Here is a 26,698-nt window from a genome sequence, read left to right as displayed (position 1 = left end):
TGAGCGAAGAACAGACGCCCTCAGGCAACCTACACGCAGAGGCGGGTCCAAATCCAAAGGTGAACCCGGGAGCTGTGCTAACAAAGAAGAGAAAGGGAAATCTCTCCCAGCAGCCTCAGGAGCAGCAGATTAAATCTCCACAATCAACTTGATGTACCCTGCATCTGTGGAATACCTGAATAGACAACGAATCATCCCAAATTGAGGAGGTGGATTTTGGGAGCAAAGATATATATTTTTTTTTTCCTTTTTCTCTTTTGGTGAGGGTGTATGTGTATGCTTCTGTGTGTGATTTTGTCTGTATAGCTTTGCTTTTACCATTTGTCCTAGGGTTCTGTCCGTCCATTTTTTGGTTTTTTTCTACTTAAAAAAAATTTTCTTAATAATTATTTTTATTTTAATAATTTTATTTTACTTTATCTTATTTTATCTTTTCTTTCTTTCTTTCTCCCTTTCTTTCTTTCTTTCTTCCTTCCTCCCTCCCTCCCTCTCTCTCTCTTCTTTCTTTCTTTCTTTCTTTCTTTCTTTCTTTCTTTCTTTCATTCATTCATTCTTCTACTAATTCTTTCTTTCTACTTTTACTCCCTTTTATTCTGAGCCATGTGGATGAAAGGCTCTTGGTGCTCCAGCCAGGCATCAGGGCTGTACCCCTGAGGTGGGAGAGCCAACTTCAGGACACTGGTCCGCAAGAGACCTCCCAGCTCCACGTAATATCAAATGGAGAAAATCTCCCAGAGATCTCCATCTCAACACCAGCACCCAGCTTCACTCAACGACCAGCAAGCTACAGTGCTGGACACCCTATGCCAAACAACTAGCAAGACAGGAACACAACCCCATCCATTAGCAGAGAGGCTGCCTAAAATCATAGTAAGTCCACAGACACCACAAAACACACCACCAGACGTGGACCTGCCCACCAGAAAGACAAGATCCAGCCTCATCCACCAGAACACAGGCACTAGTCCCCTCCACCAGGAAGCCTACACAACCCACTGAACCAACCTTAGCCACTGGGGACAGACACCAAAAACAATGGGAACTACGAACCTGCAGCCTGCAAAAAGGAGACCCCAAACACAGTAAGATAAGCAAAATGAGAAGACAGAAAAACACACAGCAGATGAAAGAGCAAGATAAAAACCCACCAGACCTAACAAATGAAGAGGAAATAGGCAGTCTACCTGAAAAAGAATTCAGAGTAATGAGAGTAAAGATGATCCAAAATCTTGGAAATAGAATAGAGAAAATATAAGAAACGTTTAACAAGGACCTAGAAGAACTAAAGAGCAAACAAACAATGATAAACAACACAATAAATGAAATTAAAAATTCTCTAGAAGGGATCAATAGCAGAATAACTGAGGCAGAAGAACGGATAAGTGACCTGGAAGATAAAATAGTGGAAATTACTGCAGAGCAGAATAAAGAAAAAAGAATGAAAAGAACTGAGGACAGTCTCAGAGACCTCTGGGACAACATTAAATGCACCAACATTCGAATTAGAGGGGTTCCAGAGGAAGAAGAGAAAAAGAAAGGGTCTGAGAAAATATTTGAAGAGATTATAGTTGAAAACTTCCCTAATACGGGAAAGGAAATAGTTAATCAAGTCCAGGAAGCACAGAGACTCCCATACAGTATAAATCCAAGGAGAAACGTGCCAAGACACCTATTAATCAAACTATCAAAAATTAAATACAAAGAAAAAATATTAAAAGCAGCAAGGGAAAAACAACAAATAACACACAAGGGAATCCCCATAAGGTTAACAGCTGATCTGTCAGCAGAAACTCTGCAAGCCAGAGGGAGTGACAGGACATATTTAAAGTGATGAAGGAGAAAAACCTACAACCAAGATTATTCTACCCAGCAAGGATCTCATTCAGATTTGATGGAGAAATTAAAACCTTTACAGATAAGCAAAAGCTAAGAGAATTCAGCACCACCAAACCAGCTTTACAACAACTGCTAAAGGAACTTCTCTAGGGAGGAAACACAAGAGAAGGAAAAGACCTACAATAACAAACCCAAAACAATTAAGAAAATGGGAATAGGAACATATATATCAATAATTACCTTAAATGTGAAGGGATTAAATGTTCCAACCAAAAGAAATAGACTGGCTGAATGGACACCAAAACAAGACCTGTATATATGCTGTCTACAAGAGACCCATTTCAGACCTAGGGACACATACAGACTGAAAGTGAGGGGATGGAAAAAGATATTCCATGCAAATGGAAATCAAAAGAAAGCTGGAGTACCAATTCTCATATCAGACAACACAGACTTTAAAATAAAGACTATTACAAGAGACAAAGAAGTACACTACATAATGATCAAGGGATCGATCCAAGAAGATATAACAATTGTAAATATTTATGCACCCAACATAGGAGTACCTCAATACATAAGGCAAATATTAACAGCCATAAAAGGGGAAATCGACAGTAACACATTCATAGTAGGGGACTTTAACACCCCACTTTCACCAATGGACAGATCATCCAAAACGAAAATAAATAAGGAAACACAAGCTTTAAATGATACATTAAACAAGATGGACGTAATTGATATTTATAGGACATTCCATCCAAAAACAACAGAATACACATTCTCCTCAAGTGCTCATGGAACATTCTCCAGGATAGATCATATCTTGGGTCACAAATCAAGCCTTGGTAAATTTAAGAAAATTGAAATCGTATCAAGTATGTTTTCTGACCACAACGTTATAAGACTAGATATCAATTACAGGAAAAAATCTGTAAAAAATACAAACACATGGAGGCTAAACAATACACTACTTAATAACCAAGAGATCACTGAAGAAAGCAAAGAGGAAATCAAAAAATACCTAGAAACAAATGACAATGAAAACATGACGACCCAAAACCTATGGGATGCAGCAAAAGCAGTTCTAAAGGGAAGTTTATAGCAATAGAATCCTACCTTAAGAAACAAGAAACATCTCAAATAAACAACCTAATCTTACACCTAGAGCAATTAGAGAAAGAAGAACAACATAACCCCAAAGGTAGCAGAAGGAAAGAAATCATAAAGATCAAATCAGAAATAAATCAAAAAGAAATGAAGGAAACGACAGCAAAGATCAATAAAACTAAAAGCTGGTTCTTTGAGAAGATAAACAAAATTGAGAAACCATTAGCCAGACTCATCAAGAAAAAAAGGGAGAAGACTCAAATCAATGGAATTAGAAATGAAAAAGGAGAAGTAACAACTGACATTGCAGAAATACAAAGGATCATGAGAGATTACTACAAGCAACTCTATGACAATAAAATGGACAACCTGGAAAAAAATGGATAAATTCTTAGAAATGCACAACCTGCCGAGACTGAACCAGGAAGAAATAGAAAATATGAACAGTCCAATCACAAGCACTGAAATTGAAACTGTGATTAAAAATCTTCCAACACACAAAAGCCCAGGACCAGATGGCTTCACAGAGGAATTCCATCCAATATTTAGAGAAGAGCTAACACCTATCCTTCTCAAACTCTTCCAAAATATAGTAGAGGGAGGAACACTCCCAAACACATTCTACGAGGCCACCATCACCCTGATACCAAAACCTGACAAAGATGTCACAAAGAAAAAAAAAACTACAGGCCGATATCACTGATGAACATAGATGCAAAAATCCTCAACAAAATACTAGCAAACAGAATCCAACAACACAGTAAAAGGATCATACACCATGATCAAGTGGGGTTTATCCCAGGAATCCAAGGGTTCTTCAATATGTGGAAATCAATGAATGTGGTACACCATATTAACAAATGGAAGGAGAAAAACCATATGATCATCTCAATATATGCAGAGAAAGCTTTTGAAAAAATTTTACACCCATTTATGATAGAAACCCTGCAGAAAGTAGGCATAGAGGGAACTTTCCTCATCATAATAAAGGCCATATATGACAAGCCCACAGCTAACATTGTCCTCAATGGTGAAAAACTGAAACCATTTCCACTAAGATCAGGAACAAGACAAGGTTGCCTACTCACACCACTATTATTCAACATAGTTTTGGAAGTTTTACCCACAGGAATCAGAGAAGAAAAAGAAATAAAAGGAATCCAAATCGGAAAAGAAGAAGTAAAGCTGTCACTGTTTGCAGATGACATGATACTATACATAGAGAATCCTAAAGATGCTACCGGAAAACTACTAGAGCTAATCAATGAATTTGGTAAAGTAGCAGGATACAAAATTAATGCACAGAAATCTCTGGCATTCCTATACACTAATGATGAAATAACTGAAAGTGAAATCAAGAAAACACTCCCATTTACCATTGCAACAAAAAGAATAAAACATCTAGGAATAAACCTACCTAAGGAGACAAAAGACCTGTATGCAGAAAAGTATAAGACACTGATGAAAGAAATTAAGGAAGATACAAATAGATGGAGAGATATACCATGTTCTTGGATTGGAAGAATCAACATTGTGAAAATGACTCTACTACCCAAAGCAATGTACAGATTCAATGCAATCCCTATCAAACTACCACTGGCATTTTTCACAGAACCAGAACAAAAAATTTCACAATTTGTATGGAAACGCAAAAGACCCCGAATAGCCAAAGCAATCTTGAGAACGAAAAACAGAGCTGGAGGAATCAGGCTCCCTGACTTCAGGCTATACTACAAAGCTACAGGAATGAAGACAGTATGGTACTGGCACAAAATCAGAAAGATAGATCAATGGAACAGGATAGAAAGCCCAGAGATAAACCCACGCACATATGGCCACCTTATCTTTGATAAAGGAGGCAGGAATGTACAGTGGAGAAAGGACAGCCTCTTCAATAAGTGGTGCTGGGAAAACTGGACAGGTACATGTAAAAGTATAAGCTTAGATCGTTCCCTAACACCATACACAAAAATAAGCTCAAAATGGATTAAAGACCTAAATCTAAGTCCAGAAACTATCAAACTCTTAGAGGAAAACATAGGCAGAACACTCTATGATATAAATCACAGCAAGATCCTTTATGACCCACCTTCTAGAGAAATTAAAAGAAAAACAAAAATAAACAAATGGGACCTAATGAAACTTCAAAGCTTTTGCACAGCAAAGGAAACCATGAACAAGACCAAGAGACAACTCTCAGAATGGGAGAAAATATTTTTCTCCCATTGCAAATGGAGCAACTGAGAAAGGATTAATCTCCAAAATATATAAGCAGCTCATGCAGCTCAATCACAAAAAAAACAAACGACCCAATCCAAAAATGGGCAGAAGACCTAAATAGACATTTCTCCAAAGAAGATATACAGACTGCCAACAAACACATGAAAGGATGCTCAACATCACTAATCATTAGAGAAATGCAAATCAAAACTATAATGAGATATCATCTCACACCAATCAGAATGGCCATCATCAAAAAATCTAGAAACAATAAATGTTGGAGAGGGTGTGGAGAAAAGGGAACCCTCTTGCACTGCTGGTGGGAATGTGAATTGATACAGCCACTATGGAGAACAGTATGGAGGTTCCTTAAAAAACTACAAATAGAACTACCATATGACCCAGCAATCCCACTACTGGGCATATACCCTGAGAAAACCAAAATTCAAAAAGAGTGATGTACCAAAATGTTCATTGCAGCTCTATTTACAATAGCCCGGAGATGGATACAACCTAAGTGTCCATCATTGGATGAATGGATAAAGAAGATGTGGCAAATATATACAATGGAATATTACTCAGCCATAAAAAGAAACAAAATTGAGCTATTTGTAATGAGGTGGATAGACCTAGAGTCTGTCATACAGAATGAAGTAAGTCAGAAAGAGAAAGACAAATACCGTATGCTAACACAAATATATGGAATTTAAGAAAAAAAAAAAAGTCATGAAGAACCTAGGGGTAAGACAGGAATAAAGACACAGACCTACTAGAGAATGGACTTGAGGATATGGGGAGGGGGAAGGGTAAGCTGTGACAAAGCGAGAGAGGCATGGACATATATACACTACCAAACGTAAGGTAGATAGCTAGTGGGAAGCAGCCGCATAGCACAGGGAGATCAGCTCGGTGCTTTGTGACCGCCTGGAGGGGTGGGATAGGGAGGGTGGGAGGGAGGGAGATGCAAGAGGGAAGAGATATGGGGATATATGTATATGTATAGCTGATTCACTTTGTTATAAAGCAGAAACTAACACACCATTGTAAAGCAATTATACTCCAGTAAAGATGTAAAAAAAATAAAGTAAAATAAATGGGAAAAAAAGGGTGAAAAATAGACACAAGAATTACAAAAACCAGTGTATTCTGTGGCCACTTAGTGTATGGACGAACAGTCATAGTTGCTTCTCGAGGCTCTGCTGAGCTCAGTGTAATAAATAAATTCCCTGAGGTCCTAGGTCAGTGTGAACGACAAGCCACACAGTCTGTTTACAAAGGCAGGGAATTTTGCAATTTTCTCATTCAACAAAGATTTCTAAGAGTGATATTTGAAACATTTTTACTTCCTAAAGAGGCATACTTTTGTCCACTAGACTTTCCCTGATATGTAATTGTCCCTTCCAAAGCAACGGGATATCACTGTGTTTGTGTTTATGTTCTGGATAAACTAAAGCCTCGTGGTGTGTTTATGTTCTGGATGAACTAAAGCTTTGCGGTGTCTGCACCAAATACGAGACTAGCGTGACCACCTGAATTTAATCCTGGCTTTGACACTAATAAAATAAGTCATTTTCTTCCTCTCTGTGTATTCTCACTTCTTTTTTTTTTTTTATAAATTTATTTATTCATTTTTGCCTGCATTGGGTCTTTGTTGCTGCATGCAGGCTTTCTCTAGTTGCAGCGAGCGGGGGCTACTCTTCGTTGCAGTGTGCAGGCTTCTCATTGTGGTGGCTTTTTTTGTTGAGGAGCACAGGCTCCAGGCATGCGGGCTTCAGCAGTTGTGGCGCATTGGCTCAGCAGTTGTGGCTCGCGTGCTCTAGAGAGCAGGCTCAGTAGTTGTGGCACACGGGCTTAGCTGCTCCGCGGCATGTGGGATCTTCCTGCACCAGGCCTCGAACCCATGTCTCCTGCATTGGCAGGCGGATTCTTAACCACTGTGCCACCAGGGAAGTCCCTGTATTCTCACTTCTCAAGAGAGGAGTTAGACAAATGATCTTAAGCTTTTTTTTTCCAGCTCCAACATTGTGTGGTACTATAATGATGTTATATGTGGCCAAGTTGCCCTTGGGGAGGAAAATGAAATAAAATTGAACTTAAGAGATGCAAAACAATATTTAATCCTGCAAGATCTTAATCTTGAAGAAATTTCAGATCAATGCTACAGATTCCAGGGCTGCAATGAGTTTGCGCTTTCAGGTTATGGGAAAATCCCAGTGAGGCCAGAAACTTCTGCAATAAACCTGAACCTCGGGGCTCTGCAAAGCTATGTGTATAACTTCCAATACCTCGCACCCAAGATTTCTCTTACGTTGGAATGCCAGGGGTGCTGAGGGCCAAATCACGCCTCTTGTGTGGGTTTGCAAAAAAGCACTACTTTTTCCACTAACAAGTGTTCAACAGAGAGATAAAATCGTGTAGAAGGATAGAAAGGAAATTTACTTTAGATTAAAAAAAATTATGTTCTTTTACCAAACTGCTCTATCAGAAGATAGCTTAACGTGTAGATTGAAGTAGCCTGACAAACAGCTAAGATAATGTGACTATGAGTATTTTTTAGTCACCCAGCTATGTTATTAAAATATAGTTGTGTATTTAAAAAAAGGAGACAATTATTAGCTCAGTCAGCATGACTATTTATTTCCCTTTAAGGTACTCTATAATAGTTTCTCTAACTGCATCATGAAAACCTGCTGAGTATGACAGGTAAGAGAAATTCTGGGTAGAAAAAAGGTGATTCAAAGGACCCAGGAGTTTGAAAGACCACTCACAAGTCCCAAGGCCGTGCAACGTTTCTCTACAAATACGACATCAAATACGGAGTGAGATCTAATAAGAAGTGGTGGGACTCTGCTACTTGGGAAACCTTCTGATGCTTTAAGGGGCAACGTGTTAGCTTGTACATATATGCTTGTAAGCCACAGGGAGATGATCTTTCTGGCAGGCCACTAATTGAATGGTAGCCCCATCTAATGCACCCTTTGACCTCATATGAACAGGGGGCATATGGATAAAAATTAAGATATACCAATTTACACACAGGCATATTTTGAAATCTGATGAGAAGCAAAGATCTGATGGCTACGTTTGAGCTAGAGTGACTGGCATTTTGCCAACAAAGTCATCTTTGTAAAGTACCTGAGGACCAAATCTGAACTTACGATGTAGCAGGGCTCACAGTAGGCTTTCTTCTCCACCGCATAGAAGGGCTGCCCTCGGAGCTTGTTGTTACAGACGATGCAGGTAAAACAATCCACGTGGAAGACCTGATCCATGGCAGTGCATCCTGTACCTTCCCCTACTACATTTTCCCCACAGCGAGCACAGCGGCCTGAAAGAAAAAAGGGGTTGACTGTTCAGAACACCTTCAGTCCTTCTGAAGAAGACAATGCGTGGTGGGGACAGCACATCTGTAATGTCAACAGCAGGTGGGATCACCACCGCCGCCATCACCATCATGAGGCAGGATGACCGCTACAGCCCCCATGAGGCCAGCATGACGGGGATTTTACGAATCAGTTGAGAAGTTGACCCTCACAGCCAAGGTCCCACGGAGAGCGACTGAGTAGATCTCAGGTCTCCTGATGTTGAGGCCAGTGCTCTGCCTCTAATCTCACACACAAATTAAGAGGAACATGAGTCAGGATGGTAGGAGTGGAAGGCATAATCTAGAAGAGTCTTTCTCCTTGGACAGACTATGTGTCCAGCTAGACTGTGAGGGAACTGGGTCCAAACTCAAACTTCAACTCCTTCCACAAAAGCCTGGCTTGCAAAACCTCTGCATCCAGCCCTCAGTGACAGGCAGATAAAAAAGCAGTCCCTTTTATTTCCAGATAGCGCTGACGGCTAGAAAGTGTTCTCGTATTGAGCCGGAATGCCTCCTCATTCTGTTACCCAATAGTCCCAGTTCTGTCCTTTAGGGCCTCAAGAAATAAGTCTCATCACTTCCACTTGACACCCTTTAAGATATTACAGATCAGCATTGCCCCCAAGTCTGTTTATAGTTTGAATATCCCTTAATCATGCAACAGTTCCACAGACTGTAGGATTTTGAGTCCCTCATGGCCTAGGTTGTCCCTGTCCAGCCCAGTGTTCTGCAAATTTTCAGCATGATTAAATTGATTTGTGGGGCTTCTGACCACATATGGACACTGTGTTTAGGTTAAAAAAAAACTGCATTAAAATTTGAATAATAACATTAACATGTAATTTACAAAAAAAAAAATTTATGTCATTGAGAGGCATTGTGCTGGCTGCAGTCTGTATCCATAGCTGGCTTCACCATGGGAATCTTGAGCCAGAGGTCAGAGCCGCATTCAGTTTCCCTTCTTATTCTTTATTTCTACGAAGGTAAAAAGTTCTAACAAGTAATTACAAGTCACTGGGAACATCAGCAGGAATCGGCAGGCTGTTACAGATAAGCTTTAGCAAAACTAGTGCTTCCTGTGGGTCAGGCATTGTCTATGTGCTTTACGTATATTAACTCATTTCATATTCACAACAACCTATGTGACAAGTACTATTAGTATCCCTATTTTATAGGTGAAGAAACTGGGTTACATAAGTGGTTGACTACCTTCTAGCCCAAGCAGTCTAGCTTCAGTGTCGATGGTCCTAACCATTCTGCTGTCTTGCTTCTGCCTAGTTCTGTGTATCAGGATTGAACACAGAGTTGACACTATGGAGAGATTTCTCACTAAAGGCTGCCTTCAGCCCTCCATCACATTGGATTGACGACTATTTCACACCTAGAAGGGAGGAGGTTTAAATGTTTCAACTTGGGAGAAAAGAGGCAAATGTGTTTCTAATCCTCTCTTGCACTGGCCCTGGAAAGTATTTCTGTACATCTTGTTGCAGAATTTGAATGCATCTTTAAAATATAGCCCAAACTATAGAACATTTCCCCCCTTAAGAAAGAGAAATATCAAGCGCTGAAGAAAGAGTCAAACTTTTGGAAACTGAGCCACTTCCACCATAGTTGATATTTTTATTAAGTCTTGACATCATATTCTTGACATTTGATAAACTTTTATAAAATAAATGTTTGTAATAAACTTTGTGGCTTGATTTACAAACTTCTATCCAAGAGTGAACTTGTGTCTGTTTTTTAGTAAAAGATGTACAACCTTAGAAACGTGCTTTAAAATTTTAGACTCTCATTGCCTTTAGTATCAAAATTAGGATTTTCATATGGCACTATTTTGTGATTATTCAGAAAAAAACACATTGATTTACTAGAAAGTTCACTATACTATGTTTGAAAAGGATGCTAAAAGTCTGAGAGCTTCATGTCACTATCTGACAACATTTCACTACAAAGAACATATTGGGAATTACAGGCGAATGGATCACCAAGCCATAAAGTATAGGCGAATGGATCACCGATCCATAAAATATAATTTAAAAAATTACATCATCATCATCACAGCATTCCAAATTTTCTTTTTCAACTGCTTGTGCAAAATAATCACATTCATCCCAGTGTATATAGATTCATTTCCAATATTTATACTGAATTGTCTTCACTAATGTTTACATTTGTAATATTAATCTAAAGTGGTATTTATGGGATTATCTTTATTACTATTTTTTCTACTTTCAAAGAATCATATTCAAATCACTGATCTATTTTGGCGAACTGAAGAAATAGGGTAATATAGTAATGATAAAAAAAATTGTAGGTTTCGCAGCAGTAGAAAAAAAACATACTAATGACATGAAAATACTGTGAGCTTAATGGCAATGTTACTGAACATTGGATAAACAACACCGATCAACATAGGTTTGGTGGTACATATGCAATCTTTAAGATGTGATGATTCATTAAGAGCATATTGGATTCCTGTGAATATTGTAGTTTTACAATTCAGATTCATTAAATGCAAGTCAACAAAATAATTATTTATTACTCTTTCCTTTTCTAGACACCAAACTGGACTCCTTGATACTCCATCAGGGACTACCAGCGATCTGTGGACCACACTTTCGAAAAAATTTGTTCTGGCCAAATGTGATTGACTATTGGTCATGGTGGTCGATGAGACAGGTAGAGGTAGCAATTATGATTCCAGACCATGGCTGCCCAATGTGTAATATCTGGAATCCAGGAGGCTGAGTCTACATGGTTTATGGAGAGTTTGAGAGCTACCCATGAGGATCTAGGAGAAAATTTCAATCACTGATTAAAGGGAAAGGTTGGAGCAGAGCCCTAAAGGGCAGGATGAAAAGCTAAGCTTTGGAATTCTCATTGTATTCAACAGGCATTCCCCAGGTATCTACTCTTTGCCCAGTACTGTAATCTGTATGATACCCAGAAATGAATTAGGCGACGTCAGTGCCTTTCACATCAATTATGAGACTATATAACATCCTACAGTCACATGACAAAATGTGGTGTCATCTGAGAAAGTGCTCTGGAGATGCGGGAGGAACATCACACTTGAGACGGCTCAGGAAAGGTTTTGTGGAGAAAGAGGCATTTAAGTCCAACCTTAAAGGATGGAACTTTGACAGGTGGGGATGGCAGAGAAAAAAACATTCTAGTTTTTCCACATAGTGGATGAGTGGCTGGGTTTCCTGGATCCAGACACTCTGCAGTGGCTTGGTGGTGGGACAACAAGGTTTTGTCCTCTCAGCTATGAAAGCAGATGGACTGTGTTCACAAGGAACAATCTTTTCCTTTATATTTTGGAGAATGTTCTTCCAGAGTGGGTCAGGCTAATATGCTGGACCCAGACATGACCAGCTTGCTGCCTCCCGTATTTTTCCTATTCTTGGGAGAAATCGGGGACACCAGGCTCGAGGGCAGTCAGTCTGGCACCTTTAAAATCACAAGCACAGAAAAGAGCAAAGAACAAAAATTAAAAATAGCTCTCTCTACACTTTCTGTCTACAGCATGACAGAAAAGATGCCCGAATGTTACCTTTTCACATTAACAAAAATGTACAAACTATACCTTTTAGGGAGGCATTCACAATGGAAAGAAAGTCACTAGAGCATAATACGTCCTTGCCCCTAGAGGGGCTCATGCTACACATCATTAAAAGCATCCTGCAATCTTGCTGCCCATCTTGGAGACAAATATCTCAGCGCTTTTAAACGAGAAAAACCAGGGGAATGGTACCAGACTTGGAGGCATCAGAGTATGAAGGAAACATTGTTGATTAGGGGCCAGTGGAAAGCTCAGGGTCAAGTTCAGACCCAGGGATGGTATGAGGAGCTCACTGGCAAAGCTTAGCACATAACTTAAAAAATCCAAGGACAGGGCTTCCCTGGTGGCGCAGTGGTTGAGAGTCCGCCTGCCGATGCAGGGGACATGAGTCCGTGCCCTGGTCCGGGAAGATCCTACATGCCGCGGAGCGGCTGGGCCCGTGAGTCATGGCCGCTGAGCCTGTGCTCCGCAACGGGAGAGGCCACAGCGGTGAGAGGCCCGCGTACCGCAAAAAAAAAAAAAAAAAAAAAAGAAAAATCCAAGGGCAGAGAGTTAGACAGCCTGGGGGTAACTTTGTCAGTGAATTGAGATGCCAGAACCAAAAAAGTCTTGTCCATGTATTATCGTTTGTTATATATCGATAACGCATTGTATCGATTGTGGAGCCAGTCAGGGATTCTTCTCACCCCTCCCCCTCCTTCTTCCCCACTCCCACAACTATTACAACCTCTGCAAAGTCTCTGAAATGCTTCTCTTCCATCACAGGTCTGCTGCCCACATTGGGCTTATTATCTTTAATGGGTCATTGCAATGACTTCCTGATTGTTCCACTAGCTCTGACTTACTCCCTCTTACAAATGGACAGGCTTTATGGTGGTCTTACTACTTGAGCTAAGTCTAGAAGTTTAGATAGTTTTTGAACAAGCCATTTTAGGAATGGCATGGGTGAAGGGCGACGTTACAGTCAAATCTACAAGTTAAGCAAGACAGGTGGAGTGGTGGGACATGGGTTTTCATATTCACTGGTGCCAGCCTTCTCTTTCTGTAATGTGAATTTATTTTCTTTATAATATGAAAATAAAATTTCATTTAAAAATGAAGTTCTTGTGACCAGTACACCATTAATACGATAGGCCATAGACCCTCTTCTGCAGATACTGCTTGTTTCTGAGGTGAGACCAAAAATGTCCAGTCATTTTGAGAGTCGGTGGCATGGTGATGGGGGGGGTGACATACTCTCAAACTTGTGCATCATTCAACATCAAAAGCAAACTAGTACATTTATGCAGACATAAAGCCAGGTCACATATGTCTCCATCTCCTCCTTGCCACTTGCCTTGTAACAGAAATTTTTGGCATAAGCAAAATTAATAGTCTATCTTTAAATATTATAATGACTTGAAACTCTATATGCCAATTGTATGATCTATCAGCTTTCTCACTAAGCACCTTTTCAAATATATTCTGAACAAAGTCCTGCTCCAAAAGTTGAATCAATAAAGTTACATCAGAGTAGTGAACTGATAGCAAATTATTCCTAGAAACAAAGCTTGCTCCAATTTACCCTACATGTGTCCACTGGAGTTATCTTCCTAAAGCACAGGCTCCATTAAGTTGATTCAGAAATTATCTTCCACTGAAAGTACAAAAAGATCATAGAACAAGTTTGTACTCTTTATGTGACAGGTCCATATGACATTCACTGAAATCTAGGATGATGGCATTTTCTAATCACCAAAGCTTTTACTTTATGAAACCCTGTAGTATTAATGCATGGCATAATAGATAACCTGTTTTTTAAGCTGCATAAGTCCTAGGACAGTGATTCTCAACCTTGCCTGTATGTTGGAATCATCTGGGGAATTAAAAAAAAAAAAATACTGATCTCTGGGTCCCAGCTCCAGAGATTCTGATTTCATTGGTCTGAGGTGGGATGTCTTAGGATTGGAATTTTTAAAAGCTCTCCAGGTGATTGAAAGTTAAGCCACTGTTCCAAGGGATGCCTATTTCTGCACTGCTTGTCAGAATAACAGCTGACAAGAATCGTCCAGACAGACCTCATCTGCACGCAAAACGGTTAGGGGACAGACCGTTAACCATGAGTTGGCTGAAAAAAAGAAATTTCGGTGGCATCATAATATATCTTGCTTTTCACCAACAAGAGTAATTTCCCTAATGCTGTCTCTTTATGTCTTAGTTTGAAGAGTTTTCAGTGGCTTTCCATCCATTGATAACATACACGAAGAGAATCAGCTGAGTTTTACCATAAAATACTTTGACAGCATTAAGCCAGAGAAAGCAGTTCACATATATTAATTACAAGTATTCCTATAGAACAGGCTTCTTTTGTGCTGTAAATAAATTTATCATATGGCACTGCTGTGTGGCCTTAGACAATACAGAACACACAAAGAATGTCAACCGATAGCCATTTAAGATAATGATACCACATAGTATACATTGTACATCAAATCCAGTTTTATATATTTTCTTGGACTCTGCCTTTAAATACTGTACCAGTATCCAGTCTCCTATGGTTAGTGCTATTTAGCTCTGTGAATCTTGGGATCCTTAACATATATTAAAAGCTGGACTGCAGGACACATCTAATTTTGTCACTGCTTGTGTGTATATAATTGTATTATACTACCTCACTGTTATTGCTTAGATGGTCCTTGCAGAGACGGCTTGCAGATTCAACGGGCACATGGATGGGAGTGAGAAGCAGAGGGCAGATAGCTGTTCTCCTCTCTTTCTCTTCTCTATTCTGTCTCTCTCTCTCAGGCATACATGTGCACAGGCAGACAACAGGAAAAGGAGCAATGACTACAATAGCACTAGAACCAACGGCAGACATGTAGAGCTTTCAGAAGGAGACAAAATAAGAAGCATTTTAGTACAAAATAAGAAATTAAGCTAAGTAACAAGAAAACAAAACAAAACAAACAGACTCTCAAAAATTATCAGAGAGAATGGTTCGGGAATGGGTGGACAGAGGCCTGGGCAACAAACCAGATGAAATGGAGTGAGAAACGAGTGACCTGGTAAAAGGAAGTCATTACAAAGTCTAACCATGAGGTGATTCATTTATAGACACATATTTGCTTAGGTCAGACCTTCAGGTAAGGAGGTAAATTGGGAGGGGAAGTCCCACATAGGACTGCATAAGCAAGCATGTTTCACTGATTTAAATACACTGCATTGTGAAGGAGCATAACAAAAACATAAAAGAAAATTACTGTATTTTTTCCATTGGGTCAGACACTGCCTTAGGCTCTCTACAAGCATTCTCTGGTTTAGTCCCATCAACATTTATCTGTTCTTACTTGACAGATAAGAAACCAGGGGTTAAGTCTCTTGGCCAAGGTCTCAAAGGTAGAAATGAGGTGAGGCTGGGATGGGAACCAGGTCAGACTTCTGAAGCCCATCTTCTCAATCAGCTTGTGGTTTTCTAGGAATACACTTCATTATTCAATCATAACTGTGATGTTTTTGGCATTGCTGAGGAGTGGGGTGTGTTCCCACTCCCAGGGAAAGAGGAGCCAGTAAAGCATCACTTCTCCAACACCCCAAGCCTCAGGTGAGCTTAGTGAAGTGTCAGAATCAGCTACACGTGGTGAAATCAGTACAGCTAAGGGTCCGTCAGAGACCTTTGGTTGAACCCTAACCCTTACCCTTTGTTGAATCTCAAACTCTGGCTTCCCACTAGGAACACTGTTAAAGTAATACTGATGGCCACACTCTGCTTGCAGAGATTCTGATTATTTGGTTTGGGGGGCGGGCCCTACAATCACGATGCTAATGCGCAGTGGGGTTGGGGACCACTGTTCTAAAGGGAACCACGTGTTCATATGTTCCACAAAGCGGAGTTCATCCTAGAGTGTTCTTAGAAAGCACTGATGTTTGGGACCAAAAGACCTGGCCCTAAGGAGCTCCATCCTAGGAAACTGCAGAAGGAGCAAGTTGGTCACCATGTACCCTGGTCCTAACCTTCACTAAACTAATATAACAGGCACAGTGGTCAGGAAAATTACTTCCTGACAACAACTTCCAGTCTCAGGAGGAGCAGTAAAAACATAGCCAAAAACCAGGCAACAACAAAAGCAAAACAAAAAACAATACTGTTTTGCAGTTTGGGATACAATACATGGTGCCCTTTGAACAAAATTACATATTCCATGGTATAAAGGCAATCAGACAGAATTGCGAGTCTTGCCCGTGTGACTCACTAGCTATGGGAACCTGGACAAGTTTCCTAAATTCTCTGATCCTGAAGTCCCTTGTTTTCAGAACAAGTAGTTGAGTCATCTATCCAGTTATTCTTTCAACCCCTCCACTAATGCACTTACTGAGTCTCTATTCTGTGCTAAGTCCTGTGCACAGGGGTAACCTTTTCTCAGCCTCTGTAAAAAGGAATGGATAAACAACAAGGTCCTACGGTACAGCACAGAGAACTGTATTCAGTACCCTATGATAAGCCATAATGGAAAAGAGTATAAAAAATATATATACATACATATATATATATATATATGTATAACTGATTCACTTTGCTGTACAGCAGAAATTAACACAACACTGTAAATCGACTATACTTCAATAAAAAAAAAAAGTCATGACGATGACTGCCTTGACTATCTGGTCACCAAGTTCAATGATGGGAACAGCTACAAAGTGCTTAGTACAGTCCCTGCTTATTTCCCCCTCCAACTAAGGAGGTAGAGGAAAACTTCAAAAGGAAGAGCTCATTATGACTAGGACCAGAGATGGTGGTCCATGAGCGGGTAAGAGGACGCTGCATCTATGAGGCAGTTACGTAAGATTTATATTTACCAGTATGGTATTAATAGAATTCAGTGCTCGAAATTCAATCCCAATCTTGAAAAAATCTGTGGACCCCAGAGTGATGATAATCAAGATTTATTCAGCACTTATTATGTGCCAAGCACTGTTTTAAGTATTTAAATATATTATCTCAAGTAATTCTTCCAACAACCTGATGACGTAATCCTCTCATTATGTTCATTATAGTGTAAGAAATGGCAGCCTAGAGAGATTAGGTAGCTTGCCCAAGGCCACAGAGTTAACTACTGAAGCTGGAATTGGGGACCAGTCGGTCTGGCCTTAAAGCCCACTTAACTAGTCCTTTAACCTGGCTTTTGATTTTAGAATTCCAAAATTCTTAAAAACATCTGGCCTGGCAGATGTAAGCTTGCATAAACCTTACAACATTCCTAACAGGAATATTAGTATCTGTTTTGGCTAAAGCAAGATTTCTTTTCACTTTAATTTTTACACACGGGCATTTTCATATCCTGACTCTTAATCTATAATCTATTCTTCTATATTTAAAATTTATTTCATGATTGATCTGTTAACGGAAAAAAAATCAGTGTTTACTAGTACAGTTAAAACTGCTACTGCAACGTTTATTTTTGACTTATGATTAAAATGTGCTCTAGGGTATCCCTCATGGGAATGTGCATTTCCCTCAGCCTCCACTCAAAGCTGAAAAAAACTTTGTTTGCCATGTTACTTTAGTTTTATTGATGGGAAATCTCCGAATGTATTTTGGTTATTTAAGAGCAAACCTAACGCTGGGTGTTCCCGAAGCTACTGTATTTCATTGCCTAACGATAGCCATAATCTTCTCCTTATAATATTAACAAGCACTCCTTATACTTATATATTGCCTTATAATAGTAAATGTGCTTTCTTACCCGACGCTACCAAAAAGAGCAACATGAAAGCTACAATTAACACTACTTCTTTTAGCTTTCTGATATATGAAGAATGAGAGTAACCCTGCAAATTCACATAAAACTTCATCATTTCCATGTTCTCATTTGAACCTTACAAAAACTAAAAGCCAGATAAGACAATTATCCTCTTTTAACAACTGAGTTAGCTAGGAATAACTCACGTGCATGACTTGAAAGGTAGATAATAGAGTTGGAATTCAAGCTCAGTTCATCTGACCCCAAGGCTACTGATCTTTGAGCTGGACCACATTACCTGCTTGCATGGTGCTGGACCCAGAGATGGGTGATAGTCTCACCTGACACGTCCCAGGGAAGCCAATTAGTCTTACTTGGGTTTTGGATTTTCTACTTAGTGCTGAAATGCCCATAACACATTGTTAGAGGATTTTAAAAGTCCTAAAATGTAAGAGCGTGTGAAAACTTAGAAACCATCCAGTGCAACCTCATTTACAGATGAAAAAGCAAAGGCTCAGGCAGAGGCAGCGCCTAGATTACGATCCTACAGCAAGCCAGCAGCAAGTGAGACCTGAATTCAGGCCTTCAGGCTCTCAGTACAGTGTGCTTTCAGCTGCACAAAACTATTTCCCAGTGTGCTGCCTCAGCTGTTTGTTTCTTTCCACTAGCAGGCGCTGTGGCCTGAGCATAAGGTAAAGTTTCACTGTATCAATACATCAAAGTACTGTGTGGGGACTGCAGTCCACAGGATGACTCCTACATGATTCCAGAACAAGGTTAACGCCATTACCCTCTGAAGCAGCACAATCATTCCATTTCTGTCTGAAACACCTGGTATACTTTGGATTTGTACATCTGTATGCTCTGAAAATGGAAAAAAAGGCAGCAGGATGTGGGGTACTGGGTCCTGCAGAGGTACCTTGGGACCAAAGAAGGCCAGGTTCGGGTTTCTGTTTGACCATAGCTGGTCTGAATCAATTTGGTTTGTACATTTGAGTTACATTCAATATTCACTTGATAGGTTTCCAGTTTTATTTTGTTATTTATTATTATTTTTTTTAAAGACTAAGAACCACTTGAGTGAAATAAGTGGCAGATTTGTGGTTAGAAGAACTGGGTTCTAGTCCTAGAACTACCATATCTGTGACTTTGGGCAAGTAACTAGGTGACTCAAAGTGTTACTGGGAGGAATATATATATACTGAATTATAAGTGACAAGAAGATGTAAGGAATTCCTTCAAAACATATCACTGTAAAATAAATTTTGCTATGAATATTAATACAAATCACACGCACAATAGAGCAGAAAATATTTATGTATCTGGGACTTGCATCCAGAGACCACATTCTAAGGAATTCCTATGCGAAAGCTACAAGATGGAATGCAGTACTGGATGTGAGTGGAGACATTGTGAGGAGCTAAGCTTTTTGGAAATGCTGGCAGTGCCATTTATCTTCGTAGTGGAGTGGGCAGATGGATGCCGTGAATATTTGACACATGATGCTACATCAGAACTCAGAGGGACACCCAGGCGTGAAGTCTTAGACCTCAGGCCATCTTCGCCCTTGCGTGTCTGTAAAATTCTCGTTGCGAAACTGCAGTCGGCATGGATTCCATCTCTGGCACTTGCATAGCAACACTGAGCTCTCTGAGCGCTGAACTGACGTCTTGGGAACAGTTATTAATACATGTATGTATGCACACAGTATGTGAAAATATGCAAGATTGAAAGCGATTAGCGGATTGCTTTTAGGTAATACTTCCCACCGGGACTATGCTCCTGGAAAAATTCCTCTCTCTCAAAAAGCTTGCACAATTGTCTGCTATCACTTACCAAAATGTTTGGGATAAAAATGGTGTCAATTTTAAGGAAACACACTTCTCAATTTTCTTTGTTAACATCTGAATAAAACATGAGAAGCTTCCTACTTTTCCCCTCTCCTCTTTCATTCAGAGAATAAGTCCCTTCACAACCTGGCTTTAAGTGAGAGAGGAAATAAATAGTCACCCTTCTTTGCCACCTCCGGAATAGCACTATCACTGAGTTTAAAGGTAGAAAAGTTTAAATTCCATTCTAATAAATTCCACTGGCTATCATCATTTCTGAGGTGCAGTGCAATGTTTTATAAAAAGAACAGAGCAAGAAATCACATTTCTACCTTGCAGAAGCTTATGGTCCTGTGAGATCACGGGAGAGCAGCACAAGAAAGGCACAGAAAGTTCTACAGGAAGGATCTGGTTGGGATTGAAAGAACACTTTCTGGACCATACGAGAGTTTGAGAAAAATATGGAACATTTCCTTAATGTAACTGGGCTGGACATATACTTTCTATCTCCTGTTATAAAATGAATACACTGAATCAGCTGTCAGGTGTTTTTCTAAGCACCTTCCCAGTCTTCAATTTTTCATTCTAAGATACATTTTATAAGATGAATATGCAAACTGAAGTTAGATTAAGTCTGCCTGAGTGTAAGGAGAATGAGCTCAATAATAATCTTTGGACAGCTTTTCAAGACCCCAAATTTGTTGAAAAACTACAAAAGTTATGAACTCAAAAAAAAAAAGAAAAACACAAGAACACCAGGCAATAGGCATGTTCTATTTATGTCAGCAGAGTATTTCTGGTGACTCCTCTTGTGCTAATGTAGTTTCCATTTTTAGATTATCATATTTGGTAAACATTTAATTTTTACAGGATGACTAATACCCAAGTGCCTCCTATCTAGTGAGATAAGTAAAGGGCTCTTCCTTACTAAGGCTTATAGGGAGCTCCCAGAAACCAAGTAAATCCACAGAAACTGCACAAAAACAGATAAGCTCAGTAATGGGTTGCTGCATCGGCTTGTGCTTATGTGCTTTTATCTGTAGTTCTGTCTTGGGCAAGAGATACCACACACAACTTTGGAGTGCAAAGTTGAAGGTCTTTAGCAAAAATGTGGACTGTAAACACAGCCTGGCATTATCATCATTCTGTTAAGTTCAAAGAAGAGATAGTTACAACAAATACAGCTTGCTTTATTTCTGAAACAAAACCGTGCACATATTTGTGGCCATACTACTAATTAACCTATAGATTGTTCCTTTCATCTATTCAGAGTGTTTTTCTGCCCCTTGTTACAACATGTTGGGGTTACTTTTTCCCATCTGGAATATCCTCAAACTGTTCTCTTAGAGGCACTAGAGAGAAGAATGGTACAAATGATGAAGAGACTAGAGACACTGACTTGTACAGAAAGATTAGAGGAGCTATATATGTACATTTAACGAGACCGAAGGATGACTAAGGAGTGCCACGATGATGGTCTATAAATATTTGAAAGGTGTAGACACCGAGGAATAATTTAGCTTGGTCCAGGTGGTACAATTGGAAGCGATGGTGTATCTTAAAGAAAAGGGAAGATCTCTATTAAAGAAAAATGTTTAAATAAATATAAATGTTTAAGATGTTATCCATGGGATACAGGAAAATTGAAACAGAAAGGCAGTTTAAAAATATTAGCATAAAAGTCAGAAGACATGGGCTTATGGGTTGGTTTTACCATACATACACAGCTATGTGACCTTAGGTCATTTAACCACCGTGGGCCTCAGATACCTGTTTCATAAAGTGTGAACCAGAATTAGATATTTTTAAAGTGTGCTCCGAAGAACCTTAAGGGTTCTGAGGATTCAGCTATGTCAGATCCTGAGAAAAGAAAGAAGACTGGAGGGGAGTGATGATGACCAGAGCCCCTTTATCAGTTTTATCTCTATACCATCAGCTTCCTCAGAATAAGCTTTTAGGAATTTCCTAAGTTAAAGAAGTTTGCACGAGAAACTCTCCAACTTAAAAAGTTGGAGGAAGGTATTAGAGATCAGTTTTAGACCCGTTCTTGTTCAAAAGACTCCTGAGAAGACAGAAGACTCATTAAAATTATGCTTTCACAAAATGTTTACTGAGTACCTACTATGGGCCAACATAGTTGATAAAGCAGTAATGCAGATACGCCCTTGTGGAACGCACATCCCAAATGCAATTTTTAATATAGAATTGCCCTAAATTCTAAAATGAATAGAGGCTTAATTCATGTAATTCCATGTAAGATTGAAAATAATTCAACACTTATTGAGCACTTACTATCAAATCCTTGAGACTCATGATATATAATATAGAAGGTAAACATTCAAATTAAGCAGATATTGAGCATATACTATATGTCAGGCACTGTGTGACAAACTAGCAATCTTCAGTTTCCATCCCAGTGGCCACTCAGTCGTGTGTCTTTTTGCACAACCAGTGAACACCGCCATGAGCACAGCCTGACTCATGCTCCAACCTGCTACCACAGTCAGCTGGATTTGATCCTAAACCTACTCATACCATTTGAACTTGTTATTGCAATTAAGCTATTTAATGAACTATTATGTATGTTAGCAAAAAAGTGAAAATGTTTTAATTTTTTAAAATAACATCTAAATACAATGTTTTGGAAAAGTTCCAGAGAGACATTTCACTTAGGGAAAAAAAAAATAAATTATTCAGTAAGTATGGATAAGCAACTTTAAAATATTAGGAAAAAAAGCTTAAAAATTGTAAAGGATTCTGCACTCACATTATTTCACAAGTGTTTTTAAATTCGTGCTCTCTGACAATTTCCAACCAGGTTGGAAATTTTCGGGGACACATTATGACATTATGCACAATGACACAACAGACACAAAGCTGGCAGCCCTCACTCAAATATGTCTTGTGCATATTTCAAAAAAAAGGTGAAATATGCATTTTATTTATTTATTAAAATAAACTTTATTGAGGTATAATTTACATGTAACAAGTGAACTCATTTTAAGTGTGCATTTTGATAAATTTTAAGAAATTCATCGGCCCTTGTAACCTATCACCATAATCAAGTCCTAAAACATTTTGATTACCCTGAAAAGTTCCCTTGTGTCCCATTAGAGTCAGTCCTCTCCCCCAGCTTCAGAAATCCACTGACTGTTCTCTGTCACTATAAATTTGTCTTTTCTATGATTTCATACAAATTGAATTATATAGTACATACTTCTTTTGGCAGGGGAAGAGGTCTGGCTCATTTCGCTCAGCATAAAGTTTGTGAGGTTTTCCCACGTTGTACTTATTGGTAGTTCCCTTTTTTATTAATGATGGGTAGCATTCCATTCTAAATATATAGCACAATTTGTTCTTTGACCTGTTGATGGGCATTTGAGTTGTTTCCAGTGTTTGGCCATTGCAAATAAAGCTGTTATGAATTTTTATGTACAAGTCTTTGTATGGATAAATGTTTTCATTTCCCTTGGGTCAACATATGGGAGGAAAAATGCTGGGTCATATGATAAATATGTGTTTTATTTCTTTAAGACACTACCGAAGTGTTTTCCAAAGTGGTTGTACCATTTTACATCCTCACCAGCAATGTATGAGAGTTCTAGTTGCTCCGTCTACTAGTTAACACTTTGTAATGTCATTCCTTTAAATCTCAGTTATTCTAATCAATTTGTAGAGGTACCTCACAATTTGTACTTCTCTGAAGACTAAAGGTTTGGAACATTTTTAACTTGCTTATTGGTTTTGTATATTTTATTTCAATAAGTGTGTTCAAATATTTTGCCAATTTTTAAATTGAATTGTTTGCCTTCGAGTAGTAAGAGTTCTTTCTATATTTTGGACACAAGTGCTTTGTCAGATACGTATATATTGCACTTATTTTCTCCCAATATATGGTGTGTCATTTCATTAAAAATTTACTGAGGTAACACTAGTTTACAAAATTACGCAAATTTCATGTGTACAACCTTATATTTTTACATCTGTATCCCCTACAGCATGCTCACCACCAAAAATATACTGATGGTCGTAAGAGGGAAGGAGGGTAAAATCAGATGGTATTTGTCTTTCTCTTTCTGACTTATTTCACTCAGCATAATACCTTCTAGGTCCATCCATGCCATTGTAAATGGCAAGCTTTCCCTCTTTTTATGGCTGAATAATATTCCATTCTTTTTTATCCATTCATCTGTGGATGCACATAGGTTGCTTCCATATCTTGGCTACTGTAAATAATACTTCAATTAGGGTGTATATTTCTTTTTGAATGAGTGTTTTTGTTTTCTATGGATAAATACCCAGAAGTGGAATCACTGGATTGTACAGTAGTTCTATTTTTAATTTTTTGAGGAAACTCCATAGTTTTTCCCATAAATGGCTGTTCTAATATACGTTCTCACCAACAGTCCTCTAGGGTTCCCTTTTCTCCACATCCTTGTCAACACTTATTATTTCTTGTCTTTTTGATAATAGCCATCCTGAGAGGTATGAGGTGATATCTCTCACTGTGGTTTTGATTTGCATTTCCCTGATGATTAGTGATGCTGAACATATTTTCATGTGCCCATTGGCCATGTGTATTTCCATTTTTCCATCAGATTTTTTTTTGATATTAAATTGTATGAGTTCCTTATACATTTTGGATATTAAGAATATCATTTACAAATATATTCTCCCATTCAAATTGCTTTTCATTTTGTTGATGGTTTCCTTCACTGTGCAAACATTTCTAATTTGATGCAGTCCCATTTGTTTATTTTTGCTTTTGTTGCCCTTGACTGAGGAAACAGATTCCCCACCCACCCTCCCCGCCCAAATACTGCTAAGACCAATGTCAAAGAGTGCATTATCTATGTTTTTTTCCAAGAGTTTTATGGTTTCAGGTCTTATATTTAAGTCTTTAATCCATTTTAAGTTTCTTTTTGTATATGGTATATGAAAGTAGTCTAGTTTCATTTTTTTGCAAGTAGCTGCCCAGTTTCTCCAAAAACATTTCTTGAAGAGACTGTCTTCCCCATTGTTATATTCTTGCCTCCTTTCCATAGATTAATTGACCATGTAAGTGTGGGTTTATTTATGGGCTCTCTTCTGTTCCATTGATCTATGTGTCAGTTTTTGTCCAATATCATTCTGTTTTGATTACCTTTGCTTTGTAGTATAGTTTGAAATGAGGGAGCGTGATAACTCCAGCTTCTTCTTTCTCAAAATTGCTTTGACTATTTGGGGCCTTTTGTGCTTCCATACAAATTTTAAGATTTTTTGTTCTAATTCTGTGAAAAATGCCATGGGTATTTTGATAGGGATTGCACTGAATCTGTAGATTGCCTTGGTTATCCTAGGACTTGGGGCACGCTGGGTGACCTTAGCAGATAGGCTAGAGCACCTGAACCATGTTCCTGCAATACTATAAGGTGGAAGGGGAATGCAAAAAATGGCACTCTCTGGCTCCTCTGACACCAGAGAGTTCCAGCAGTTTCCTGACCATTTGGCAGATGCATTGGGGCTAGCAAATGGATTTTTTTCCCGTATACTCTAGGTATCCTTTAAACTGCTCCTTTTTCACTGTGCTTCAGAGTGGGTGAGTCTGTGTGCAGGCCCCTCAGTGATGTCCCTTTCCACTGCAGGTTTCTGCATCGAGGGTGGGGTTCCTGTCAGTACTGTATCTCTATCTGTCCTACCCTTCTCTATGTGGTCCCTCTATCATTTGTTGTGCGGAAGCCACTCAATCAGCTCTCAGTTCTTCTTCAGGAGGAACTGCTCTATATGCAGGTATAGATTTAGTGTGTCTGTGGGAGAAGGTGAGTTCAGGGTCTTCCTACATTGCAATCTTGGACTGGAAATTCATTTCATTTTTAAAATGGGGTTTTTGAAAAGCCAAAGTTTTAAAATTTTTATAAAATACAATTTATTGTGTTTTTTTTTCATTTGGCTTGTGGGTTTTTTTTTTTTTTATACCTTCTCTAGGAAATCTTTTCTTCCCCAAACATCATAAGGATTTTCTATGTTTTCTTGTAAAAGTCTTATAATTTAGCTTTGACATTTAGGTCTATGACCCAAAACATGTGTAAGACCTTTACAATGAGAACCATAAGACATTGCTGAGAGAAATTAAAGAAGATCTAAATAAAGAGAGAAATATGCCATGTTCATGTATTGGAAGACAAGTTAAGGTGTCATTTCTCCCCAATTTTATTGGCACAAATTGGTAAACTGATTGTAAATTTTACATGGAAATGCAAAGAATGCAAAATAGTCCAAATAATTTTTAAAAAGAACACAGTTGGAGGACTTATGTTATCTGATATCAAGATTTGATCTAAAGGTACAGTAATTAAGACAGGAGTACTGGTACAAGGATAGATATAAAGGTAAAAATATTAAAATTAAATTATGTAATCTTTCTCTCTTTTTCTCAATTGGGATTCCCCAATTCAAAGTGCATTTTGATTAGCTCAGCGGACCCAAATGCATTGAAGAAGGTTCTATTATATTTCTTTTCCATAAAATTTTGCCACGAAATTTCAAGGTTTTTTGTTTAAATAGCATGTTTAGGAAAGCATCACACTTCCTTTACTAATTTCCTCTATAAGGATACTAAAAACTACTATTTTGATTGTTTTTGATGGTTCATACCAGTGAAACATACTAATGTCTTTTTATTTGTTTTCCTCTCCAGAAGAACATTTGTACATATTTTATCAAATATATTACTATTGTCCCTCAAACTGTTTTATTTGCTAAAAAAAAAAAAAATTGTGTATGGTCATGGAAACTGAGAAGAGGTAGATGATCAGCACAGAGATTTTACATTCTGTCAAGAGATCGAATTAATACCTGTTTTTTGATGTTAAACAGACAAAACTACACACTTCTTTTTTCCTGGTGTGGGAAGGATGATAATCATTTTGCAACTCACAGATTCAAATTTAAAAGTATTTCATTACGATGAAGCCATTTCTTATGCATCACTATATAGAGATATGAATTTTACAACCTGCTGAGCATATCAAATAAGTTTATATGATCAAAATCTGAAGACAAAAGACTTCTAAATGGTCCT

The 26,698-nt window shown here is 38.6% G+C and overlaps 1 protein-coding gene across 6 annotated transcripts in view; it reads right to left on the bottom strand.

Moving 5' to 3' along the window:
• Window positions 1-26,698, bottom strand: part of LPP (LIM domain containing preferred translocation partner in lipoma) — a 688,443-nt gene that overhangs the window by 103,754 nt on the left and 557,991 nt on the right. For all 6 annotated transcript variants that reach the window (XR_009540714.1, XR_009540715.1, XR_009540717.1 and 3 more), the window contains exon 9: window positions 8,322-8,491. Coding sequence is in view for 3 of the 6 variants with exons in the window: in XM_060150264.1 (XP_060006247.1) it covers window positions 8,322-8,491 (170 nt within the window). In the remaining 3 variants the exon portion in view is untranslated. The remainder of the gene's footprint in view (window positions 1-8,321; window positions 8,492-26,698) is intronic.

The sequence above is a fragment of the Lagenorhynchus albirostris genome, chromosome 5, assembly GCF_949774975.1.
Source record: "Lagenorhynchus albirostris chromosome 5, mLagAlb1.1, whole genome shotgun sequence".
Taxonomy (NCBI): domain Eukaryota; kingdom Metazoa; phylum Chordata; class Mammalia; order Artiodactyla; family Delphinidae; genus Lagenorhynchus; species Lagenorhynchus albirostris.
The sequence above is the reverse complement of the archived record's forward strand: the minus strand, read 5'-3'. Positions and strand labels throughout refer to the sequence as shown.